Source organism: Scaptodrosophila lebanonensis, unplaced genomic scaffold, assembly GCF_003285725.1.
Source record: "Scaptodrosophila lebanonensis strain 11010-0011.00,11010-0021.00 unplaced genomic scaffold, SlebRS2 tig00000098-arrow-pilon, whole genome shotgun sequence".
Taxonomy (NCBI): Eukaryota; Metazoa; Arthropoda; class Insecta; order Diptera; family Drosophilidae; genus Scaptodrosophila; species Scaptodrosophila lebanonensis.
Genome location: NW_022060568.1, coordinates 2,153,712 through 2,177,743, shown reverse-complemented (window position 1 = coordinate 2,177,743; position 24,032 = coordinate 2,153,712). Strand labels below are relative to the sequence as shown.

Sequence of the window (24,032 nt, the reverse complement as noted above, 5' to 3'; positions counted from 1 at the left end):
TCTTAATGACGCCGGGGAAGAGCGAAAGGTAATTAAATGAAACCAAACGATTTCGAGCACGAATCTTGAGTGCCCTGCTCGCCCCAAACATTTCAATCGAAATGCATTTTACTTTGAAATGAATAATGAATTAAGTTTTGTTTTACATTTCCATATTTATGGCATTTATTTATAGTTATGTAAGCTATTTGAATTAATGCGTACTCAGGCGGGGTATGACCCCGAATGCATTTCTGAGAAGCTTTTTAAGGCTTTTCACCTTTTCAGGCATTTTTTTAATGTCTGGGTGTGCTCTAGGAATGGCTTTTTCCATTGCATGTGGGGGAACAAGTTCCTGCTTTTCAGTCACCCCTTTTTTGAATTATTGTTCGGTTTCATTTATGCATTGTTCCCAGACTAACAGACATGGCTCGTTAACAATTAGCATGTCAGAATATTTCCAAAAGGTTATTGCTTTTTATTCATGGAAATTCGTTGTGATTGAGCAAGCGCATCGCTGCGAATAAAATGGTAGCGTTGCATTTACTTAGCTGGTTCATTGACTACAATGCTTAAAATAATACGAAAATAAATATGCTATGTATTATTAAGGTTCTGTATTGATGCAATTGTGCGTTTCCTGAAAACACAACAAGACATGATAAGTTCAGCTCATTTTTTATGGATAACGAGTTTGAAATCAGCCTTAGACTATTTTTTTATTATTCTATATCATTATCCGTAACTAAGACGCATGCGAGTGCTGCTGAAATGGTAAAAATTTATTATCAGATAATATGCTATTCAATTTTTAAGAGCAGCAACAAGTTTTCCCACTTGAAGGCAGATTCTTTATTGATGCAATTGTACGTTTCCTGAAAACACAACAAGACATGATAAGTTCAGTTCATTTTTTATGGATAACGAGTTTGAAATCAGCCTTAGACTATTTTTTTGTTATTCTATATCATTATCCGTAACTAAGACGCATGCGAGTGCTGCTGAAATGGTAAAAATTTATTATCAGATAATATGCTGTTCAATTTTTAAGAGCAGCAACAAGTTTTCCCACTTGAAGGCATAATGTAATCTGACTCGATGAATAACAGTAGATTAATTGGCTATATCAGCACATGAGTCGGGGCTGGTGGTTGCAGCCAATGTCACTCAAATTTGTTGCCACTGTTTGTGCAACTGTTCGAGGGCTCCGAAGGTAATCCAAGTGGCTTGTAAAACCCGGACAAGCCAGCCAGCCAGCAACAGCTGTTCGCCACTTGAGCGTCGTTTGCTTCTATGTCAAGATCAGTCCCATCGAGCCTCAACAGCTATCGCCGCAACAGTAATAATAATAGCAATAACAATAACAATAGCAATAAACCCAAAGATCGAGTAGACAAAGAGGCATACAAGAATCGAGGAATCGAAGAATCGAATTCATTATACAAGTAAGCTTTACTTTCACTTGTGCAAACAACATCGAACAGCCATCGAAGTGCCACCGTTGTTGGCAGAGACGCTGGCAGCGCTGCCAGCAACCACCTTGGTGGCAGGCCATGCGCCGCCTCAAGAACAACAGCTGGAGTTCATTTGACTTGGATCTCTGGAACGGCGAGGGTCAGCTTCAACGTCAAAGTCGTCGCTCACGCCGAGGCTGGACGCGAGACGCGGGGCGCGGGGCGCGGAACGCTGCGACTTATTGGCAGCAGCGCGCGATTCGCGTTCGCGGCCCGTTGAGGCGGCCCTTACAAGCGGCCTGACTTCAGTAGCATGCCACGGGGCAACTAAAGCGGTGCGCCGACGCTTACGCTTACGATCACGACCACGTTCACAGCTTAAATTAAGACTCGAGCCATTAATGCGCGTCGCTCAGCTCTTCCTCAGCTCTTTCCTCTCGATTTCGGTGGCCGTGCAAATTTCTAAAATCAAATTCTTGCCAGCTGGGTGCATAAATTTAAATTTAGATTTCATTCGCGTTTTGTTTGCTATTTATTTGTATTTTTTTTTTATTTTTTGTTTGTTGTGAAGTGAACTTTGTTGTTCGTGTTTTGCAAATGCACGCATATGGGCGTGAGGAAGGCGTCCATTGCCAGAGAGAAGTGCAGCAGAGGAGCTTTAGACTTAGCCTTAGCTTTAGCTTCTGCTCCAGCCTCAGAAATAGTCCAACAAACGAAAACATAAAGACGAGACAACAGCAGCAGCTCGCATGGCATCGCTGGAGACTAATAAATGCGCTCACCTTTGTTTATGCAACGCTGCTGCTCCTCAGTGGCAAGTGCGGCTCCGGACCCGCTGGACCCGCTGGACCCGCTGGCAACGGCGTCGATGCTCATCTCCACAAATGGGGTCTCATGATGAACACATTCCGTTATCTACAGGAGCGCATGCTGCGCAACAGCCTGGAGCGGGCGGTCCTCAATCACGGCATTGTCTTCGAGTGCCGCGCGATGTAAGTGTTGGGGAGGGGAGGACACACAACTGCAGCATATGGGACTCACAATCTAACCACACACACATACACACACACACTCACACACATATACAGCTCTGACATGGACTTTGGCGAGGAGGTGCATTTCAATCTACAATTGGGCGATTTACGGGGCTTTCGAATGCTGGATGCGCACAAAAAGTTGGCGCTCTTCCTGCACGGCTGGAACGATCAGGGTAGCAAGGACTGGGTGCAGGAGCTGTTGCGCAGTGAGTAAAAAAAGTACCAACTCTGGGAAGGAGATGTGTGTGGCACTATAAGGAGATGGTCCTTGAACTGTCTAAGGGTTTCAATTCGTCTGCGTTATCTCTACAGTACAAAGAAAAGTACGCAGGCATCGGTCTAAAGTGAGCGGAAATTTGATTGCTGAAGAAAACTAAACATGGTTTACAAAATCAAGCGGAGGGCTTAATCATTGTTCGCTTTTGTCAGTAATCTGCACAGAGTTCTCTGAAGGGGCATATAGTATTTTCAATTAGACTAAGAGCTTTACTCGAGTCCGAAGTCGAACAAAAAGACAGTCAGCAGAATATAATATTTTGAAATTATGCACACATTAATCAACAGCTAGGATTAATGTTTCATCTCTTCGCTTAATAACGTCTCTTTTTGCCATCCAAGAACATCTTAGGTCTTGGGTAGTGTCATTAATTATTTGTTGAAGAGACAATCGTAATACGAAATAAGAACTCGCCGAACAGGCTCTTCATCGTGTTCTTTAAAAACCGAAATATGTACGGGTGTCGCTACATATAATAATATAATATCTATAATATCTATATGATATCTATATGATGGGTGAAAATATAGGTTTCTTACTTACATCCATCCATCCCTTCCATTTCTATATTGAAATGAAACTTCACCTCGAATTCGCACAGCCTGGACGCTCTTCGACGAAAGCTACAACGTGTGCGTTGTGGATTGGGGGCACTTGTCGCAAATGGATTACAAGACCGCATCGATGTCGATATTCGATGTGGGTCTGACAGTGGCGGGCATTATAATGGCACTGGAGGAGCTGCGTCCGCGTCACTTTCAGCGCAGCAATGTCACCCTGGCCGGCTATAGTCTGGGCGCCCATGCAGCTGGCTATGCGGGCTCTGTGCTGGGCGGCGAGGTGGAGCAGATCATTGGACTGGATCCGGCGGGTCCGCTCTTCAGTCTACCCGCCGAGGTTTCCCCCGAATACAGGCTGGACCAGACAGATGCACAGTTCGTGCAGGTGCTGCACACATCGGGCGGTACCTTGGGGACCAGTCTGAAGTGCGGCCATGCCGATTTCTATCCGAATGGTGGCAAGGCCCCGCAAAGCAACTGCAAGATGTTCATGCATCTGCGAGATATGCAAAATACGAGTGAGTGTGAAACGATTTCTTGAAGTCTCTGACTCTTATAGACGACAGACTTGGAGTACGAGATCGGTAGCGAAGCAACGAACTAACGTATACTCTGTCTAATTTCATTGAATCTCCTGTAGATCCCATTGCCTGCAGCCACTCCTCGGCGGCCATATTCTTCAAGCAGTCCATGAACCCACAGTTCCCGTTTGTGGGCTACCAGTGTGGCAGTTATCGTGAGTTTGTTGCCGGCAAGTGTTCGAGCAATCGGCGGGCCCGTTTCGGCATCCACTCGCTACGCAAGGCGCAAGGCAATTTCTACTTCAACACGGAGCCGAACCGGCCATATGTGCAACGGCAGAGACAGCGGCTCTGGCCAGCCGTTGGGCGACAGGCGGCCACCGGCCAGCGACAACGTCTGATAAGATCCAGCGGTAGACAGATGGGCGTGGCAGTTCGGGGCGTGAGTCGACTTCGGCAGCGACTGTGGATGCGGAATTGGCGGCAACGCGATCGGTTCCGTTTCCTCTGATACATTAGAGCCAGCTACTTAGTTCCTAGTTATAGTTTTTGTTGATTACGTTGTCGCTTAAAATAATGTTATACATAAACATGCATAAATGCAAAACATTCGCTGCCAGGAAGTATGCAACGCAAAAATCAATACAGCACTGTCTATTTTAGAGATGGGAGTTGAGGAGCTCACGCGGGAATATCGGCACTCAACCAAACCATTACCATTCCCCGCTCACATAGCGACACTTACATATTTGCTGTGAAGCTGCGAACTGAGAAAAATATCATTAAATACTTGTAAAAGCAAAATTAACTATAACAATAATAATAAAATCAAAAAATATTTTCGAGTTCGCTGCATGCTTTTGGGAAATATGTATGTGTGTACACATGCTCGTATATTGCAACTTTGCTTAATACGCCCATCTTTTTTAATGTTGATCTTACTGGCGATATAGCATCCTACCAGCTATACTTGTGAGTTAAAAGTAATTTGTGGTGATGAAGGATAGTGCGTGAAAAGTATCAGTTTACACAATTACTGTAGATACTTGGCTTAAATCCAACATTTTAATATAGAACTTAAATCGTTACATTCCATTTGAATATGACATTGCATTTTTAGCGACGATGAACTATTTTTTTTTTCATATAAACATACATATTTACTTTAGGTTTGAATATTAGTTCAAGTTAAATAGGATTATGTTAAAGTGCTTTCTTCAAATATATACAAGTACATTATTCCTCTATTGAGAATAAGTTATTTATTATGAGCCAACATTTCTATGTTTATTGATATTGTAAGAGCAGAGTAACTTAATTTGAAAAGGGAGTAAAAATTGCACATTTTTGTACATTTTAGTCAACTTTCATTTCAACTACTTTAAGTTCTTTGGCTGCAGATGAAATGGAAATATATGAAAAGCACGGACGTGTCTGGTTTGTTTTTTTCATATTTTATTTATCAATCTTAATGATAATATATATGAACTGCTCACAGGTAAGCAAAACGTATGAAAAGTTTAGTTTATATGGCTTTCAAATTGTAGGTAGTATTGAAAAAATTCTTTAGGGGGAGAGTTTGATGAACATGGTCTCAACCGTTTCTGAAATCCAGGGGTTCATCCAGACGGACGGACAGACCAGCATATGCAGACCTAGGCCAGTATGTTGTGTGTGGTCGGATATGCTTTCTTATTCTAATATGCCCTTTTTACCCGTCATTTAATCAGTTATCAATTTGTAGTAGTAGTTTGTAAATAATCGATTAAGTTTGTATTTTGAAATAAAAACATAAGCTTTCACTTTCGCAGAGCTAGACTTAAGAGTTTATGCAGTCGAAATCGTAGAAATAACTTCATGCATTCACATTTGTTGCAAACGCGTTGTTTTTGGTTTTATTTCCCGCTCGCTCACAATCACGAAACACGGGCACGTCTCTAGACTAAATGCCGCAATTAAATTTGCTGAGCTGCAGTCGTTGCAGCCAACTTGCAGACATGTGCGAGTACATAAAACAATTTAACACTTAGGGTAGCCCCGCACCGCCCCGCCCCGGTCCCCCACTGGCCCCTTAGCTCTTGGCACTCCTCTACGCTCGACCAGCGGTTTCGATAAGAACGCCAGAAATAAAACGCGCATAACTCATGCAGAAAGAAGAAGGAGAAGAAGAAGATGGCGACGTCTGCGTCGGCGTCGACGTCGACGCGCCATAAATTTCATAAACAGCTAGAACAGGAAGCAGGAGAAAAAACAGGAGCAACAAAAACAAGTGGAGTGGAATGTTACAGCAACAAGAAAAACAAAAACGAGAGCATTGGCAGCAATGGCGGCGCATGTAGACTGCAAATATTAACTACCTTTTAGTAGCATTTACAACAAAAATAACAACAAAAGCAAAAACAAAAACAACGACAACGACAACGGCAGCAACAGCAGCAACAAGAACAGCAAACTGAACGAACGTCCAAGCTGACGTCAAGTTGTAGAAAATTATGTTTTACAATGCGAAAATTGAATTTCAGTTTATTGTTTTCGTTTTCATTTTGTTTTACGATTAACTGTAAACTGCAGTGGGCAGCGTGGCAACGTGGCGGTGTGGCGGCTGGCGGCGGGGCAAGCAGAAGGTGCCCCACGTTGCGCCTTTGTTGCGTATACGCCGCATTGGGCCAGAACTTTGTTGCAAGTCAACGACTTTGCAAGTGTGTGGAGTGTACGAGTATGTGTATGCCTGTCTTTCTCCCTCACACACTCCCTCTCTCTCTCTCTCTCTCCCTCTTTGTGGATGGGTGCCGTGTGTTCATTTTGGGCGGGCAGGCGCAACACTGTATGAAGCAGCGTTTAGGGCGCACATGCAACACGAGGGTCAGCAGCATGCCATAGCCTGCCAAATTGAACGGAAATATTTACAAGTTGAGAAACGTGCAGGACGAAAATAAAAAGGCGAAAACAACAACAACAACAGCAAAAACAAGCTACGTTCAATTGAAACTAAGCACCCAAGTTTTGGGCGCCACTTAAAGTGGCGCCTCCATTTAAATTTCTGCGCCACACAGCTTGAACAAACACCGAACGTGAACGTCAACGTCAACGTCAAAAGCCGCTAAGTAAGTGACCAGCACCACCACAACCATCGGAGCCACCGCAATGCAAAATAAACAATGGAAATATGTTAAACATGCCACAAAAGCAAACGGCAGAGTGTCAGGCAGCTGGGCCATAAAAACAAAGGCATGCCATGTGGCAGCATTTGGTGGAGTGTCACACGCCCGCCTAGGCCAGGATCAGGGCCAAGGCGGCCACAACAACAACACCACTGAGCGCTTGTTAAACAAATTTGCCGCAACAAATTCAATTTCAAAGTGAAGTGCAGCAACATTGACTTAAATGTTGAGTCCGGCCCCTGGCAGAGCATGCAAGCCAAATACAATAATTTAAGCAAAACAAGACTTCTGACGGTAATATGCTGCGAAGGATGAAGAGGAAGCGTGGGTCGAATTTTTCCACCACAGAAGCACAACATACTAATGATATTGCGGAAGCATTAGGAAGAAAGTAAGAAGCAATTGGTATTATTCATTTAAGCAAAGGTTTGGACTTTAAAGATATATAGTTGTAACGGAAAGAGAGAGAGAGAGAGTACAATGTCTTATTACAGAAACTGGTCTCAATGCCTCCCAAAATTCTTCTAACAGGAATCCCACAATGTGAGTTCGCTTTAAAAATTATTTCAGTCTTACAATTCTGTAAGAGTGATCTCATATACATATATATAAAAAAAATGTCAAACTATTGCCAAATCTGCAGACTGATTCGCAACATAATAATAAAAGAAAAACATCAAACAAATTGAAACATGAATGCCGGTGGTTTACATTTTCACGTTTTTCGCTTTCGAAGTCAAGTTGCTGATGGATGTTTTCGCAGACAGATTGCTTCAAGATGTTTCCAATACTGGGTCTACTCAGAAGCAAAACTTGTCTTTGAATAATTCAACCAGTTTGTGTGCAAACTATTTGTCTATCGGGTCGTACAAAAAGCTGGTTCCTGCGAGTCCGCTAGATTGAAATTTTTTGAAATTAATCTTTCCATTTGCCATAAAATCCAACATACTTTCTATCTCAATTCAACGGAATTGCAAACTCTTTCATTCTTTTATTTTGAGCTTAAGGAATGCAAAGTGTTCTTATTTGTTTTTGAAGAATTTATAAAATGTCCGCTGAGAAAGAAGGAGAGATTGGAGGGGGAGGGAGAGGTTCGCTACTAATTATTTGCAAATGCTGTAAAGAAGCATTCTTCCTAGAATCATTCCTATGCCCAAGGGGCCACTGAGAAATGCGTTTATTGCCAAAAGCTTAATTCTGTGACTCATTTTTCTAGTATATTTTTAGGAGAACATTTTAAAATGCGTGTAGCAGGCAATCAGTTTGCTGTTTTTTTGTTGTGTTGTGCTTTCATTAATGCAAGAGTCAAAGTCAAAGCCAACACCAAATACTATAAGTGTGAGCTTTGAAATGTTCATGACGCCACGATGTCGTCCTCATCGTCATCAGCTTGAGTGCTGCCACAAACATAAACAGCAACAACAACAACAACAGCAACATCAACATCAACAACAACAGCAGAGCTCATATGCGGTGTGTATGACGCGTAAAAACAATGCCAGGTCATGCCTTGCTTGCCACTCTGCCGCCCAGGCAAGTGAAGGCATTGTGAGGGGTGAACGGGGGGCGGTAAGGCGACCGCAAAGTAATGCCACAAATTGCAGCAACAACACTTGGCGCTAAGCGTCAGCGACAACGATGGAATCCACATCAAAGCTAAGCACACAAGTCGCAAGTTTTTGGGTTCGCTGTCAGCAGTTGCAACCACGACGTTGTTGCTGTTGCTGTAAGGATATCCTTGTTGCTGCTCTTGTTGTTGTTGGTGTTGTTGGCAAAGTGGCAAGCGTTAATGCGAAAAGGACGCACGCACGCACACACACATTTGCCACACGCATCCAAAACTGCGGCCACCTTGGCGTGCCAACTCCCCCCTCCTCTCCAGCCAGCCACTCAACTACTTAAAATCTAAGGCAAATTTATGTTAACCTTAAGAATGCACTCCGCCTTCACATACATACGTATGTACATATACATACACTTGAAATCGGTTATATAAGCAGTACTACGTTGGCAGACAAATTACAAAAATATACGAGTACAACGTGAACACAAACCGTTAACTAATTTCGCTTGAAAAACTGCTATGCATTAGGAATGGGAAGGACGTAGGAAAGATTTCTACTACATAAGAAATGGATTTTCTAAATCGGAAGACATACTTGCTGGGACTTTTAATTCCACAATAAGAAGAGAAACATCAGAAGCTATTAACGGACTAGCTGCACTCATGATGCTACATAATTTGTTGAAAGCAATGGCAATAATTGAGTATATGTCTAATCTTCAACTATATTGAACTATATATCACAATAATATCACGATGTCATACAGACGTGGCTTAATCGAACCTCAACACACTTCTCTGCACTTCTCAAATTAAGCAGCTGACGATTTTGGCTTGCATTTCCTTTAAAGATAAACATCTATTGATCAAATCCTTAGTTAGCAAACATTAAATGTGGAAAGTGTGCGACGATTCCTCACACATTGATATCGCATTGTACAAGATTTTTATCCAAAAGAAAGCGTTATTCTATTCTTTCTGGGAGCGCACTTTGAAAGCAACCGAATCTGGAAAATATAAAACCTAATTTTGTTTATCATTTATGAATGGAATACTACATTTTAGTCGTACTTTGTTTTTGACGCCCTCTTTTTACTGTGGAAAGGACCCTGGGACGTACAATGGCTTTTTCGATCATTGCTGGATAAACGATCGAATTAGCTCTCCCAGGTGCTTGGTAAGCTAAATATGTCAACAGATAAATCTTTCGCCGTTGCATGGATAATGCTATTTACCGGTGTCTGTTGACCCCTAAATACTTTAAATTCTATTAACGAAGGCGTTAACCACCACTTGAAGTACTGGAGGGCATAGGGACTGGGGTTTGGTTGCAACTGGCGCGACCACAGTGTGCGGGCCCGGCAAAGTTAAGTGCTTCTTTGGCTTAATAACGGAAACATTTTAGTTGCTTGCTACCTGCCTGTTGGCAGTAACAACAATAGTACCAGCAGCAGCAGCAGCAACAACAACAACAACAACAACAGCAGCAACCATAACAAAAACAAAGGCAAAAAGAGTGTCAGCAGCGATAGAGGACGCTTACATATAAACACATTCAAATGCTTCCGGCAGTGTGTAATAGCCGTACGCTCCCGGCCGTAGTTGGTGCAGTCTGCAGGCGAGCCAGGACACAAGAACGCCCTCTAGTGGCTGTAAATAACTCGCAGCAGGTGCCGCCGAGTTAGGCGGGAAGTCGGAGAAGGAGTCGCAGGCGGAGGCAGAGGCGGAGTCAGAGTCGGAGTCGAAGACGCTGCTCCGTCAATGCAAAGGAGGACAGCTGGCAAAAAAGGCAGCCTGCAGACGGGGCAGAAGGACTAGATGGAACAGAAGGGACCGAACGAGGAGCACCAAAGACGTGTAGCTTGTGGCAACGCTTTCTTTTGATTACAAGCCGGCTGAGTGGGGTTCGGAATGGGAGTGGGAGTGGGATGGGATGGGATGGGATGACTGCGCAGCGAAGTGCACAAAGGACTATCGTCGTGGGTTCTATGTGTGTGTGTGTGTGTGTGTGCATAAGTGCAAATGAGCATGAAAGATGAAATATTAAGCGCTGCCGTTGCTATCGCCTCCATCGTCCTGTTCGTCCCCATCGCCTGTCCAGCAGTCATTTTGAAAATGCAATTTTCACTAAGAGCGCACATCCGCTGGCCACCAGACGGCCAGACGATCAGACATTCGGACGACCAGCCACATAGCCCCACAGCCCCACAGCCGCATAGCGCCACAGCTCCATAGCTCCATAGCTCCATGGCCGTGCAGTCGTGCAGCCGCTCGGCAGCCAGAAGAACAGACATATGTATGCTCCAAACGACCAACGACCACCAATGGACGCTCTGAACGCTTCAGGCCAGCAAGTCAGCAGGACAGGCGGCAAAAGTAAAAAGCGCAAAAGAAAATGAAAAAGGAGGCAAGAAACGAAAGCGGGGGACAAGAAAAATTGTGACAGAGTTACGTAGCTCCTGCATTCCCCAGCTGGCCATCAGCTACGTCGCTTGTCGTCGTCCTTTCTGTTGTCCTTGCCGTTGTCGTTGTCGTTCTCGTTGTTGCTGTTGCTGGGCAGCCTCTTTCTTGCCTTGTAAGCATTTCTGAGTGCATGCCGCGATGTCGCCTTGTCGAAAGTTATGGCGCATTTGCGGCTCAAGCGATGCCGAAATCGAATTGCCCTTAATTGTTTGATAGGAAGGAAGGGGGCGTGGTTGGATTGAGAGCTTAAAACAGAGCTCACAGGCAATAAAACTTGTCAGCTCGATTTTCGTTTATTTTTAAGGCCTCGGCATGCAATATTTTATTTACTTCTGTAGTTCTGAGTCGAGTCCCAGAGCCCTTCAAATACGGTAGGAATGCTTTCATTTACTTTTTAAATCATCTTTGTCGACTCAATAAACTTTCACAGAGTGTGCTCCAATCAATAGGGAATGACAACATCCAATTGCTCTGTTGTCACAAATCGCTAAGGAGTTAGTTAACAAATAAGTAAATACTTGTAATCTGCCAATGGACAAAAGCGATTGCGAAGCATGTGAGCTCGAATGGAAGGAATACGGATTCAGTTTCTGTTAATCGAATATTCAATTAAAAGCCTTCAAATGTATTTATGACTTACTTGTATGATGATTGTCTACTAAATCATGAGTGATCGCATTTCTTTGTATGTTTTCTCTTCGAGCGCGTGAAACCCAATAGTCCACATATATCAGATAAGCCACAGAACCACCATGGACTGCAGTTGGATAGATGTTCAATTGAGATTGTTTCAGATACTTGATTGTGGAAGAAACTCAAGAAAAGAGCGCAGGAAATGAAAGAAAAAGTCACTTAATATGTAAACAATTGTTCCCTCTATTTTTGCTGAGTGTACGAACAGCCGCAAAGGCGTTACTGGCCAGTACTGCTTGGGAAAATGAACAGAGCTATTAGATTTGTAAAGCCGCTGCACTCTCCTCCTATCTGCAATTTGACTTTTATGGATCACATCTGAGTTTTGGTCGTTTTTGCTGTTCAGCTCGCATTGCAGCGCATCTTGCAACGGGGTCTCGTTCACACTGTCCTTTTGCGCCACCGCCCTCCTAGCCACCGTCCTCTCTTCTTGTCCGTTGTCCATTTGTCAGTCGCCGTCGCCGTCGTCGTAGCTCTGCACAATTTATGCATCGCTCATTGCTTTCGCAGTTGGCCCGCATGGCCTCGACTTCACCTTTTTAATGACACTAAAATATTGTGTTGCAAGTTTTGCTTTATGGCCGCTGCCCGACCCACTGCCACTGCACTGAGCGATCAAGTTGCCCAAACGGACCAACAACAACGCCTGGCGATTAAACAAATGCAAAGAGCTCGCTCTCAGTTTCAAGCCTTCGCACAATTTCGTTAATAACTTTGCAGCATAAACATGGGGCATTGCGTTTGTCTGGCAAAAGCTTTTTGTTAACAAATCGCCGGCAATAAACTAACTGAGCAGCAGCAAATAGAACGCTGCCGAGTCGCGTCAAAGCCAACGACAAGGGTGGACTGAAGGGCTGCAAAGAGAAGGAGAGAAGAGGAGAGCAGAGGGGGGGGGGGGGGGGGGAGAGGGGGGAGAAGGAGGCGTTGGTACGAACTCGGCCTTCTCCATGAAATGGCAACGTTTATGCGACCAAGGCAAGCCAACGACAATGACAGCGACAACAATAACAACAACAACATGAGCTTGCAACATTACATGCTGCCTGCGAGTACACTGAAAGGACACATAAGGTTCCTCAATTTCCAGTATTTTCTAAATTGCATTTAGGTAAATATTAGATCAAAATAAAATTATCCTGCTGGGTTGAGTATAGTCGGGCTATAAGTGATACTTTTTGAGGTCCTAAAATTTTGTATTAGGGATTAGTATTAGTATTGACCCAAAGCGTCAAAGAGATACTAGTTTTGTGCAAATTTATGTAACAGGAGGCGTGCCAGACCCCCAAAGCATACTCGTGTTCATTCTTCATCAGGATGACAGAAAGAGTCGATATAGCCATCTCCGTTTGTTCGCACAGCTGGATGAACGCAATGATCTAGAAAAGAACAGAAGACAGAATAACCAAACTTGATATACAGGTACCCTTAAGCCCTAGGCAGATCCAGAGAAGTTGTTTTGTTTTGCGATGCAAACTCCCGTAATTTATTATTTATTTTTCGCATTTCATATATTTATTTACCTATCTTCCCATTTTTTGAGAATGTCTGCGATTTCGAAGTAAAAGAAACATTTTATTGGATATTCACATAATATTTTAGTAAGCTGTTCATATGAACATTCTCATAGTACATAGTAGATTTGAAAGGATGTTTAGATAGTTGGATTGTTGTTAGGATTTGCGCAGAACGACCTGCTTGGCCTCAACGCCGTTCTTGGTTATAACGTTAATGGCAATTGAGTTGCCAATGTGGATTGTCTTAGAAGCTGCGATGAACGATTCCAGGGCGGCACTGACGGCTTCGTCTTTAGTTAATTTCGTTCTGAAGGTGTCCAAATTTGCCAGTCCGATCTTAGACTCGAGCTCAACCTGCAACCAAGGCTCGGCTCCGCCGCGGGCACAATAGATCTCACGCTTGTAGTTACCGACAGGATCGTAGGAGAAAATGGCGCCCTTGCCGCTCTTTTCCATTCCAGCCACCACGTTGGTGATGCCATACGGCAGGAAGCGACAATTGTACATGATTTTGTGAAGCATCAGGGCTACCTCGTCGGCGGGGATTCTCCTAAGGTGCGTGAGTTCGTATATCTGGATGTGCATGTCGAGTAGGCGAGTGATAGCGCGCGTGTCGCCCCAGCTGCCTGTGGAGCCCAGCACTGTTCGGGACGCCAGCTTGAATAGCTTGGGTGGGTCTGTGTAGGCACTGCTTAGGAACATGTCTGCGGCAATCACGACAAACTTCTTTCCAGCGATGGCCACAATTGAGCTGCGAAACAAAGAAGATGCATGAGGACTTGGCGTTGCTGGAGTCCTTAGACAACACGCTTACCCGCCATTCATCTCGTAGGGTGGGAAGTCAGGAAACTCCGAGTCGTCGCCGATTTGTTCGAAGCTAAAAGAATTCATTTTAAACAACCTCTTTTCTCCAGCTATATTATTCTTTACTGTATTAGTGCAATAATGTAATGTCTCGAACACTGTCAGAAATGTCAAAGCCCTCTATCGCTATCGACTTATCGTTTAAATGAGTACAATATGTCATCCTTTCTTGTCAGTTTGAGTCATGTGCCAACTGTGATTTGTTTCGAACTGTGCAGCAGCGACACGATTCGATTAAACATTCGCAAAGTGAACTTGAATTCAATTTGATTCCATGATTCCATTGACTGCTTTAGCTTTTGCAACACGGTAACAGAGATGTGAACGTTCAAGTCCCTCTACCACGGCAACTCGCTTCTTATACTTTTATTAATGGCGACTTAAACTCTGCTTCAGAGGCGGGCTGTTATGACGACTCCGATACTACAAAAATATTGCACTGCCGTGTTGAGCAAAAATAAATACCGTATTATGGATTGAAATCGCGCTTTTCGGTTTTTGTCTACAAACGCGGAACAATCGAAGTACTCGATAAATCAGTCTGTTGTTTAGTGTAGTATCTTTTAATCGATATCGGAATACGATGAAACATCGCCCGGCAAACTCCCCTGTCCACAAATACTGTTTTGATTTATTTTTATTTTAACACGGTTTGAAAATAAACAAGAAAGGAATGCTAAAGTCGAGCAGGCTCAACTCTTAAATACCCTGTAATTAATTAATTTAATTAAATATAAAACAAGAGAGAACGCTTCAGTCGAGCAAGCCCGACAGTGCAATACCCTGTACCCAGGTAAGCTTCCGACATTGAGGTATATGCGCCCATAGCAGCAGCAACAAGAGTAAGAAGAAGAGCGAACTTGTTGCTACAGTTTGGTGGGGTTGTACTGGCGAGAATTTGTTTCGCTAATAACTTTTCTTAGATTTGACCGATATGGATAAAATAGTAGATAAAACAGTAGATAATTATATATTAATTATGTGTCCAAAGTTTGGTTTAGGTAGCATTTGAAATGTGGACGCTATTGACGAAATTCTGTAGTTTCTGAGATCCTTGCGTTCATCCAGACGGACGGACAGACGGACGGACATGTCTAGATCGATTTCTCTCGTCATGCTGATTCAGAATATATATACTTTATGGGGTCGGAGATGCTTCCTTCTGTATGTTACATACTTTGCACAAACCTAATATACCCTTTTTATCCTACGGGTACAGGGTATAAAAATAGTCCGTACATACATTTACATCAGAATCGTGCATTACATAAATATGTCAAAGCAGCAACAAATACAGCTTGGGCCTGGTTATAACTTTCTTTCTCATCAACCTATCATAATGAAACTTGGTATACGCATATATAATCGCTAACTGGATGTGACTACCAAATTTTAGTTCCACTACCTTATTCCATTTATTTGGCAAACAGCTAGAAACCATTCCTGTATGGGTCGTTATGCACATTATATATGAATGAAATAAACAATTTTAATAAATAAACTATTTCTTATAGTTCTCCTGGGCCATGAATTTCGCTGATAAACTATAGCTTGAGTGTGAGAAATGCCGACTTCTTAGTAATGTGGGGCTTTGTGGCCATAGCCCATTGCTGGTTTGGCGATCAGTTCTGCCCGACTGCCTGAACTGTATCTCTCCATTTACTGCCAACCTTCAATACCAGTATTTTCTCTGCGTGTATGCATGTGGAAATGTTGCCTGCAGGCAGACAGTCGAGCAAGGCTCAACTTGTTAGACGCGTATGTGAACATCAAGCGAAAGCGGATGTGTCCGTGTGTGTGTATGGATGTTGATATGCTTTTTGCCAGCGCTAAGATGCTTTTAACCAACAAGCAACAAACAACAACAGGCAGCAGTAACAGCAACAGCAACAGTAACAGCAACAACTTAAGCTTAGCAATGACAGTGGCGTGAAAGTGGCCAGGCGCAGGAAACGGATAAGCACAAAAACGGAGACAATGCGGAAAATTGTAAGACACTGAAATTGGCTAAAAGGACTCGACAGTCGAGCAGTGGGCCAGAGAGGCAATGCATTGGGTTAGAGCCAGTGAGCATCTAGGAATGGTGGTGGGGGAACCTAGGAGGCATGCTAAGATGCTGCTGCCCGTCTCCGTTTTTGGTGTTTGAGGGAAGGAACTCATAAAAGTGAGCAACAAATTTCATTGTTTATGGCTGGACGGATGCATGGGCCATTGTGTAGCACACACACACACACACACGCACACACATACACACATGTGTGTGTTTGTATGTCTCTGCAATTTGCTTGCCATTATACTTGGCATTCTTTTCCTCCTTTTTTTTGGCACGCGCGACGCTAAATGCGAACAACTGACGTTGCCGTCCGTCAAGGACTAGCATAGCGGCTAGTTGTTGTTGTTGTTGTTAGTGCTAGTGTGGTTGTTGTTGCTTCTGTCATTGTTGATGCCTCGGGTGGCGCTTCCCTTTTTTCATAAATAAAAATTAGTTTCACTTTCGACGCTGTCTTCACTTTCACGCACACTCACATACTTATTCACACACACAAACCCACAAACCCCCACACACACACACACAGCGGGCCCCCCTTTCACCATTTTGCTTGCTTGTTTATGGCATTACGTATACGCATTGTAGCCGCATGCTCGCGCATAACTAAAATTGCATATGGGCTCGGGCCTAAATACACAACAACAACAACAACAATACCAACAACTAGCGCTACAACATGCTCCATCGTTTCGGGCTGTCACTCGCAATCCGCTCAGCGTCCGTTTGTAGTTTATTAGAAATTCATTTTTATTATCATTATATATTTTATGGCGCAAAAAACTTACAAAGCGTGAAATTAAATTTTACTTGCGCGCATACGTCGATAACATTTTCATAGTCCTCCACCCTCCCTCCCTATCAGTCCATCACAATTTGAGCTTATTTTGTTTTTAATAATATGCGTAGCTGTCGCGCTTCTGTGTGAAAACTATTTTCATTTTGTTGCTGGATGCTACTTGTGAGGACGCTCTTTATTTCTTCGTCCATTCTGATTGGCTATGGGCGTCCATGGATTTTTAGGATGCACTAAAATTATATATTCATTGCTATAAGGGCCGAGCTTAAAAGCTACAGACTGGACAGAAATGGGGGGGAATGCAGTCTGAAATGTAAACGGAAATTGTTCATGGACATAGCAATAGCAGCATAGCAGCATAGCAGCTTCGCAGCAGCGACGACTCCTGACTGACCCGACAGGCCGCCAATCGCGCACTGAATCGCATCGCATTCACATTGGCCGACCACACGACATTGGCCTTTGGCGCACTGTGTTGAGTTTCGGGCTCTGGTGTGTTGAGTTCACGCGAGGTAAGAGAGCGTGGATGCAGGAGGCGCGCACCCGCTCTCTCGCTCTCTCGCTTTGAATCGCACGTGGCAGCAACAGGTGGTTATTGGAAGCATTGGAAGCAATGTTTCCACAGCCAAATCAATTTCCCATTAGTAAGTCCTATTCTTAAAGAATTTATTACTCTTAGTAAATACAATGTTACTTGGATGTTGAAATGGTGTTTTATTTATATTCATAACCCATTATAAGCCCATCTGAAAAAGCTCAATAAAAATTCATATTGTTAATTAAAAAAAACAATAAACACTAAAATTGTTTGTAAGAGTTGAGTTTAACGAATCCTTTCTCAAACTTATGGTATGTGGCATGCCATATCTTCTACAATTCTGTGTAAGGGCTTTATATTTAAATATTTCAGACAAATTTAAAAACAAGAGCTTTGCTGCCTCTACTCGTCTTGCCAGTTACGAAGAATTTCCTTTACTGGTTATTTAAAGGCACTTTTAAAAACAGCGTTGAAGAATACTTGTACTTTGGGGTGATAAATACTGAAATCTTAGCAATACATACTACGTGTACGCCAGCACGAAAGCAGCAAATCATTTCCACATACGAGTACGAGTATGTGCAGCATACTTGTAGGTTGCATTTGCGATTCATAGTTGCACACGAAAGTGGGCCGTGAATAAAGAGCTCGAGTGCGTGGTTCCTTTTGATCGATAATAATTTAAATCCTGCAAAAGCAGATTCAAGCAATTTTTCATCTGTCGCAGCTGGATTAGGGAAAGGGACTTATTCCACCTTTGGGTTGGAAAAACAATCCGCATTTCCGTAGAAATTTAAAACCAAACTTTATTAAAAAAAAAGCTGTTTCGATAAAAAAAAGCATGTCGGCAATAGTGGAGCAGAAACAACTAATATTTTGGATTCTACAGTTATTTGTAAATATTCATCCTCTTTTGGAAATCTCGCTTACTTTAATTGCAAATTTGCAATCCTAGAGTCTTATTTTTAAACAGAAATCGTCAGTCTTTTTCTTATGCTTTCACATCGAAAGATGTGGAGCTGATTGAAAATTTGAGAACTTGAATAAAAAAATAGACTCATAGATAGTCACTCCATGGCGTACCCTTGGATTGCTCTTGCCCATTTGCCATTGCACTCAACATTGCAGTGCATTGTAATTGGAGAACGCGTCTTGTTTGCTTATTTATAATATACAAGTATATAATACGTTTGTGCTTCCACGCCAGTCTATTGTGCGAAGGAAAGATTGAATATTTTAATTAAGTCAAACCAGGTTCCCTTTCTTAAATACCACTTTATTTTAAAAGACTCAAGACAGGAAGGCTTACATCAAAATTTGCGCAGCTTTTCAGAGTTTGATTTGGAAATAAACCATAAGAATGACTGCTGGGAATAAATATAGAACAGCATTTGTTGAACTCAAAGCAACTGCCTTTATTTCTTGGGAAAATAGATTTTTACTTAAAAATAACAGCAAGGAAGACATGCAAGTTACCTGCACAGTTGTTAGCTAGTGGCCATTAAATCTGTAACAATAAATGATATTTTTTCCTTCACTGGTTCATATCTCTTTGATGTGATTATCTTCTGCGATATATAATTGTTTCTTCCTCTTCTTCTTCTTGTCTACGATCTATAAATATGTATTTATAAGCAATCAGCAGATCTTTACACATATTTTCCTGAACGTCGACTAGAGCCGTGCATCATAAGTCTGTGGATTCTGAAAATAAAGAGGGAACCATACTAGTGAATTCGAGCATTTGCATTCGTAGATGCTCTTCGCGTCCCCCAACTCCTGGAAGGCCGCAAACGGGTGCGGAAGTTTGTGAAGCGAGCAAACGAACACACACAAAAAGGGAAACATTTTTGCTCGATTTGTACAAATTTATAAATTTATGTTGCATTATAAAACTTGCAAATATTTATGCATACATTCATCAGTTGTTGCTGTCGTTGCTGTTATTGTCAGGCGACTGCATAGAAATTAAAATGCTGTTACTTGCAATCATCAAACCATCAGGCAGGACATCCACACACACACACACACACACGCACACACACACACCTACTCACGCATGTATTCATTTGCAAGGCAAAGCTCTGTACAGACATATGTATGTACACATGTTTATATATTTGTGCGTTTTTCTTCTGTATGCCTTCTTTTTTGTAGCTTTGGATTTTCTTTTATTTCAGGCACAATTAAATGCAAATTTCGACAGCTCGCTCTGAAATGCGAAGCGAAACATATTTTTGTTGCGGCAAGAATTCTCAGGCTAACAAACTAGAGTCCTATAAACTCGTCCCATGTACGAGTACATGTGTATGTGTGTTATTGTAATACAAAGTTGTCTCAAATACGCTGCAATTTGAATGCATTGAAATAAATTTGGAGACACACGCACAGATGCCGGACTATAGTAACTAAAACTGAAGCTGATGCTGAAACTGAAACTAAAACAGAAACTAAAATAGAAACTAAAACGAAACGTAGTAAGAGGAATACTAAATGCTATAAAATTCAAATGCAGTAGAAAGTTCCACTGTCCGCAATTGGCTTGGCCACATATTTTTATTTGATTTCACATTTTTATTCTCCTTAAATTGCATTTTGTTTCAATTGGCACATTCTCAGTCCAACAATTCAAAATGAAAATGTTCCAGCTTGTACATACTCGTACTTCTATGTACTTCTTGTACATATGTACGAGTATGTGGTATGTGTGTGTATCTAAATTTGGCGAAAATATTAAAACACGGCAGCAAAATACTTTAACAAATACCAAAACCGACAATTTAGCAACTGCATATTACGTTATGCATATTTCATTTATGCCCAAAACAAACACGATTGCGCCGAGCACACAGACAGGACCCAAACGGACACGGATAGAAGCATGGAAATGCAATGGACAGGAAGAAGGATGCCCGACATTGCCCGCCTCCTGTCGATTGCCATCTAAAACTCATGCACACTTCTGTGTATTTTTTCATTGCTCTTCTATTTATCTTATTCCATACATTTGCCTATTTATATCGTTAGTTTTCGTGGCTTTTAATGAAATAGAAATGAAAAGTGAATTTAAATTTAAATGTAAGCGACTACTTCGATGTTTCATTCTCTCTGCCATCGCTCTGCCAGGACCTACTCACATTTGAGTGCTTAGGGTGCACAAACAAACAATTGGGGAACTTGCCATTTCTACTTCAATTAATTGAATGTTTATTTTGTTCATTTATTGCCAGTTATTTGTAAATTGTGTGATTCCTTTATTCAATATTTTCCACTTATTTCTAATTTTGTTTCTTATTTGAGTAATTCTCAGGTGTTTGGATTAAAGTGATAAGTCGTGGGTACCAAAATGTTTTCCAAATGCAATTCTACTTTCCATTCAATAATTTCTTGCTGTAGTTGGCATTTAAATACTCTAGTTTTCGTGGCCTTTGCAGTTACTTTGTTTTCGTTTTCCTCCTATTGTTTATAAAGTTTTATTTACTTCGGGAGCATAAATTCTTAAAGCAACTTTGTTAAGTTATTAAACCCGCTTTTTATGCTAAAAAGAAGTATCACACTTGTAGTGTTTGGGATAAAAAAGGGAAATAGATTTGAATAATAAGATATTTATAGAAATGATGAAGTCTAGCAATCGAAATACAGGAAGTCTAAAATTTATTTGGGAAGCCTAAAATTGTTTTATTTTTTATTTTTATAAGAGCTTTTATTTTACATTTGAATTGCCTTTGAGAGTGCCAAATTTCATTTTAACTTTCTTCTTATTGGTTTTCAGACTTTAACGAATAAGCCAACTCTTTGGTTTTCCTAACATGATTTGTTTTTTTGTTACTTCCCGATCGCCCTTTTTAGGACCAATATCATTTTTTGCTTAGCTCCTCATGATTACAGATAAATACGTACACATATAGAGGATCGATTAAACATACCTTTGTGGCGTCTGATTACTGATAAAATGTTTAGACTATCTGCGACGATTCGGCCTATTGAGTGCATATGTGGGCCTCTAGCCTCTTCAGACAAACTCTCGATTCAATTTTGAGTGCTTTAGTTGGACTTACTCCGACGACCTCTTCGTTGGCCATACTACTGAACAGTTGTGTGTTTACAATATGAATATTTATAAACTTTTTCATATACATATATGCATTATATCCGCTTGTGTTTGGCATTTAATGCCATAAAAGTTTATCTGCAACTGTGTCGTCTGGCTGGGCCAGCGGTTGGGCATTTCAACTTTTCGCCAGCCATTGATGATTCGACCCGTTGGGCGCACTTTTGTGCCACTACTTTTATTTCAAATATTTTAATTAAATAAAAATTTATTGTTTACACACAACGAACTTCATTACGAGCATTTTGTGATGCTTTTTTCTTGCGATTGCTGTTGCTGGAGTTTTCAACACTTTGCGTTATTTATTCGTAATATTCATAATGCTTTATAGAAATGTGTGTGCTATTTGGCATTATTTGCAAACTCGATTTTATGTTGGTTAGCTATTGCTATTGTTTTTGTTCTATTTTGTGCCTTGCTTTTAATCTCTGGCCGTTAGCTGTGCGAAGCATTTGAAAAATCATAAAAATTGATAAGCACTTGGAATATTTAAGCCGGTGGAGTGCGATTTGTGATTTTCGCCTTAAATTTTGTGCAGCGCTTTAATTAACAGGCAGGAGTCGCGAACGGCCGTTAAATGTGAATGCATTCCAGAATTGTGCGGCGTCGAAAAAAACTCGCACCGAAAATAAATGGTAATTAAAATAAAAACTACAAAGTAAGGCAAACAATGGCAAACAAACAAGCAAACAAGCCAACAGCTTCACGGCCAGCGACGGTTGCTCGGCAGGGGGAGGGCGGCGATTGTTGTAGGCGCTGTTGTTTGCCAACAACAACAACAATAAACACAGCTCGCTGGCTCCAACTCGTTGGCCGGTTCGTTGGCTCGCTTGACAAAACGTTTCAATTAGTGTGATTATTGCATAAACAACAAAATTTTCTTGCTTTATTTCGCTGTTGTTTTTGTTGCTGCTGTTTGCCCTTGTGTGTGTGTGTGTGCGTATTCATTTCTTCTTTTTCTCTCCACTGTTGACGCTTGACTTTTGTAATTGCTGTTATGATTATTTCATGCTTTTAATTGCTAGTCGCGCGACTCACACAAAAGCGAACGCGTTTTTGGCAATGTGTATGCATGCGTGCGTGTGTGTGCGTGCGTGTGTGTGTGTGCGCGCGCCCGGGAAAGTGTTGAAAAGCGCCCGACCATGTGGGCGTGCTTTACATATTCACGCTCGTGCGCTAAACATAACAATACATAAACGGCTTTAGTAATGTGCGAACAAAAATATTTTCTTTTTCCTCAAGCATTTTTCAAAAATAACACGAAAAATTTTAAATGCGAGCTGCACGAATGCATTTTTTTTTTTTTTTTCATAGCAAGGTAATGTTTGGCCAGCTTGGATTAATCCCATACGATATTCTCCTATATTCCACTTACAGTTATTTGTAATGTGCAACAAAAAATATGCAGAGCTTCGAGTTTTATTATACATTTTGAAAAAACGAAAATATAAATGAAAATATAATTTATATACCCGTACTTGCACGTATATTATAAATTTGATTAAATAGATTCATTGTAGGATAATAAGTAGACCGTAATAGAAAACATGTATTTGTAAGTAATCCCTTTTTTAATCAATGTACGAGCATATTTAAGTAATCAAAAGCTTCATATGCTCTTATTTTGCACCTTTTAAATATGTATTCGGGTTGAATTTTCACAGTTCATTTAGCTCGAGATCTGGGCTTTAAATAAAAATAGGATTAATTCGCTTCTCTGCTTCCTACTTTACTTTCCGTCGATAGCTATCCGTGGGTCAATGCTTATTTCCATACCCTTATATGTCAAATTAGTTTGCATTTTTTTCTTATTTTTCCTTTTCTGCTCAACAGATTCAACAGATTGCTCGAACGAATCTTCTCTCCGCCGCCCATCTTCGACGGACTGGCTAATAAATTCTCCCCCATAATCTCAGAGATAATCAAAAGAATTTGTTATTTATAAAAAATGTTGGTTTATTTCTTATGTTTTATTTTTGTGATTTTATTTCAATTTGTTTCTTAATAGTCCATTGGAATTGCTTGTAATTTTCTTTACCTTTACTTTGCATATTTTAGTTGATCTTATATTCTCAATTCACCTTTGCTTTTTGAATCAGACTCGTTATTAGATATTATTGTATTTTCGCAGACTTTTTCTCCTTTTTGCTTTGTAAGTTTTCTTTGTGTTTTTCTCACATCGACAGCCTTGTTTGTCAATTAATAAATAAATATATACTTGTACTAAAGGTGATAGTCTGGAGATATTAGAAGTTTTCGATTTATGCGTGCCTTTAAGTTCTACAAAATGTATAAAATGTGCATTTAAGTTCTGCCTGAGAGTGGTTTGAATGCATTTGTTGTTGTTGTTGTTGTTGCCAAGGGCATATAAACATAAATAGTTGAGCGGCCAAAGTGCCACAAAATGGTAAATGCGCGCAAACAAGTTCAAACCGAGTTCAAATCCATTC

The 24,032-nt window shown here is 41.4% G+C and overlaps 2 protein-coding genes across 2 annotated transcripts; one reads left to right on the top strand and one right to left on the bottom strand.

Moving 5' to 3' along the window:
• Positions 1 to 1,272: 1,272 nt before the first annotated feature.
• On the top strand, positions 1,273 to 4,339 carry LOC115627968 (endothelial lipase). The gene is made up of 5 exons (XM_030523862.1): positions 1,273 to 1,424; positions 2,246 to 2,425; positions 2,522 to 2,676; positions 3,349 to 3,825; positions 3,948 to 4,339. Exons 1-5 carry the CDS (start codon positions 1,273 to 1,275, stop codon positions 4,337 to 4,339), a joined length of 1,356 nt encoding a protein of 451 aa, XP_030379722.1.
• Positions 4,340 to 13,260: 8,921 nt separating this feature from the next.
• LOC115627943 (proteasome subunit beta type-1-like) lies at positions 13,261 to 14,116 on the bottom strand. Its single transcript, XM_030523836.1, has 2 exons — positions 14,038 to 14,116; positions 13,261 to 13,974 (listed from the first exon to the last, which is right to left on the bottom strand). Exons 1-2 carry the CDS (start codon positions 14,112 to 14,114, stop codon positions 13,380 to 13,382), a joined length of 672 nt encoding a protein of 223 aa, XP_030379696.1. The 5' UTR covers positions 14,115 to 14,116; the 3' UTR covers positions 13,261 to 13,379.
• Between the last annotated feature and the right edge of the window lie 9,916 nt (positions 14,117 to 24,032).

What these genes read in the sequence shown, in the direction of transcription:
- LOC115627968 (XM_030523862.1), top strand. Translation starts at nt 1,273, where the DNA reads ATGTCAAGATCAGTCCCATCGAGCCTCAACAGCTATCGCCGCAACAGT. An exon ending in GGTGCAGGAGCTGTTGCGCA is followed by an intron (nt 2,677 to 3,348) that starts GTGAGTAAAAAA and finishes GAATTCGCACAG; the next exon opens with CCTGGACGCTCTTCGACGAA. An exon ending in GCGAGATATGCAAAATACGA is followed by an intron (nt 3,826 to 3,947) that starts GTGAGTGTGAAA and finishes AATCTCCTGTAG; the next exon opens with ATCCCATTGCCTGCAGCCAC.
- LOC115627943 (XM_030523836.1), bottom strand. Translation starts at nt 14,114, where the DNA reads ATGAATTCTTTTAGCTTCGAACAAATCGGCGACGACTCGGAGTTTCCT. An exon ending in CCCTACGAGATGAATGGCGG is followed by an intron (nt 13,975 to 14,037) that starts GTAAGCGTGTTG and finishes TTTGTTTCGCAG; the next exon opens with CTCAATTGTGGCCATCGCTG.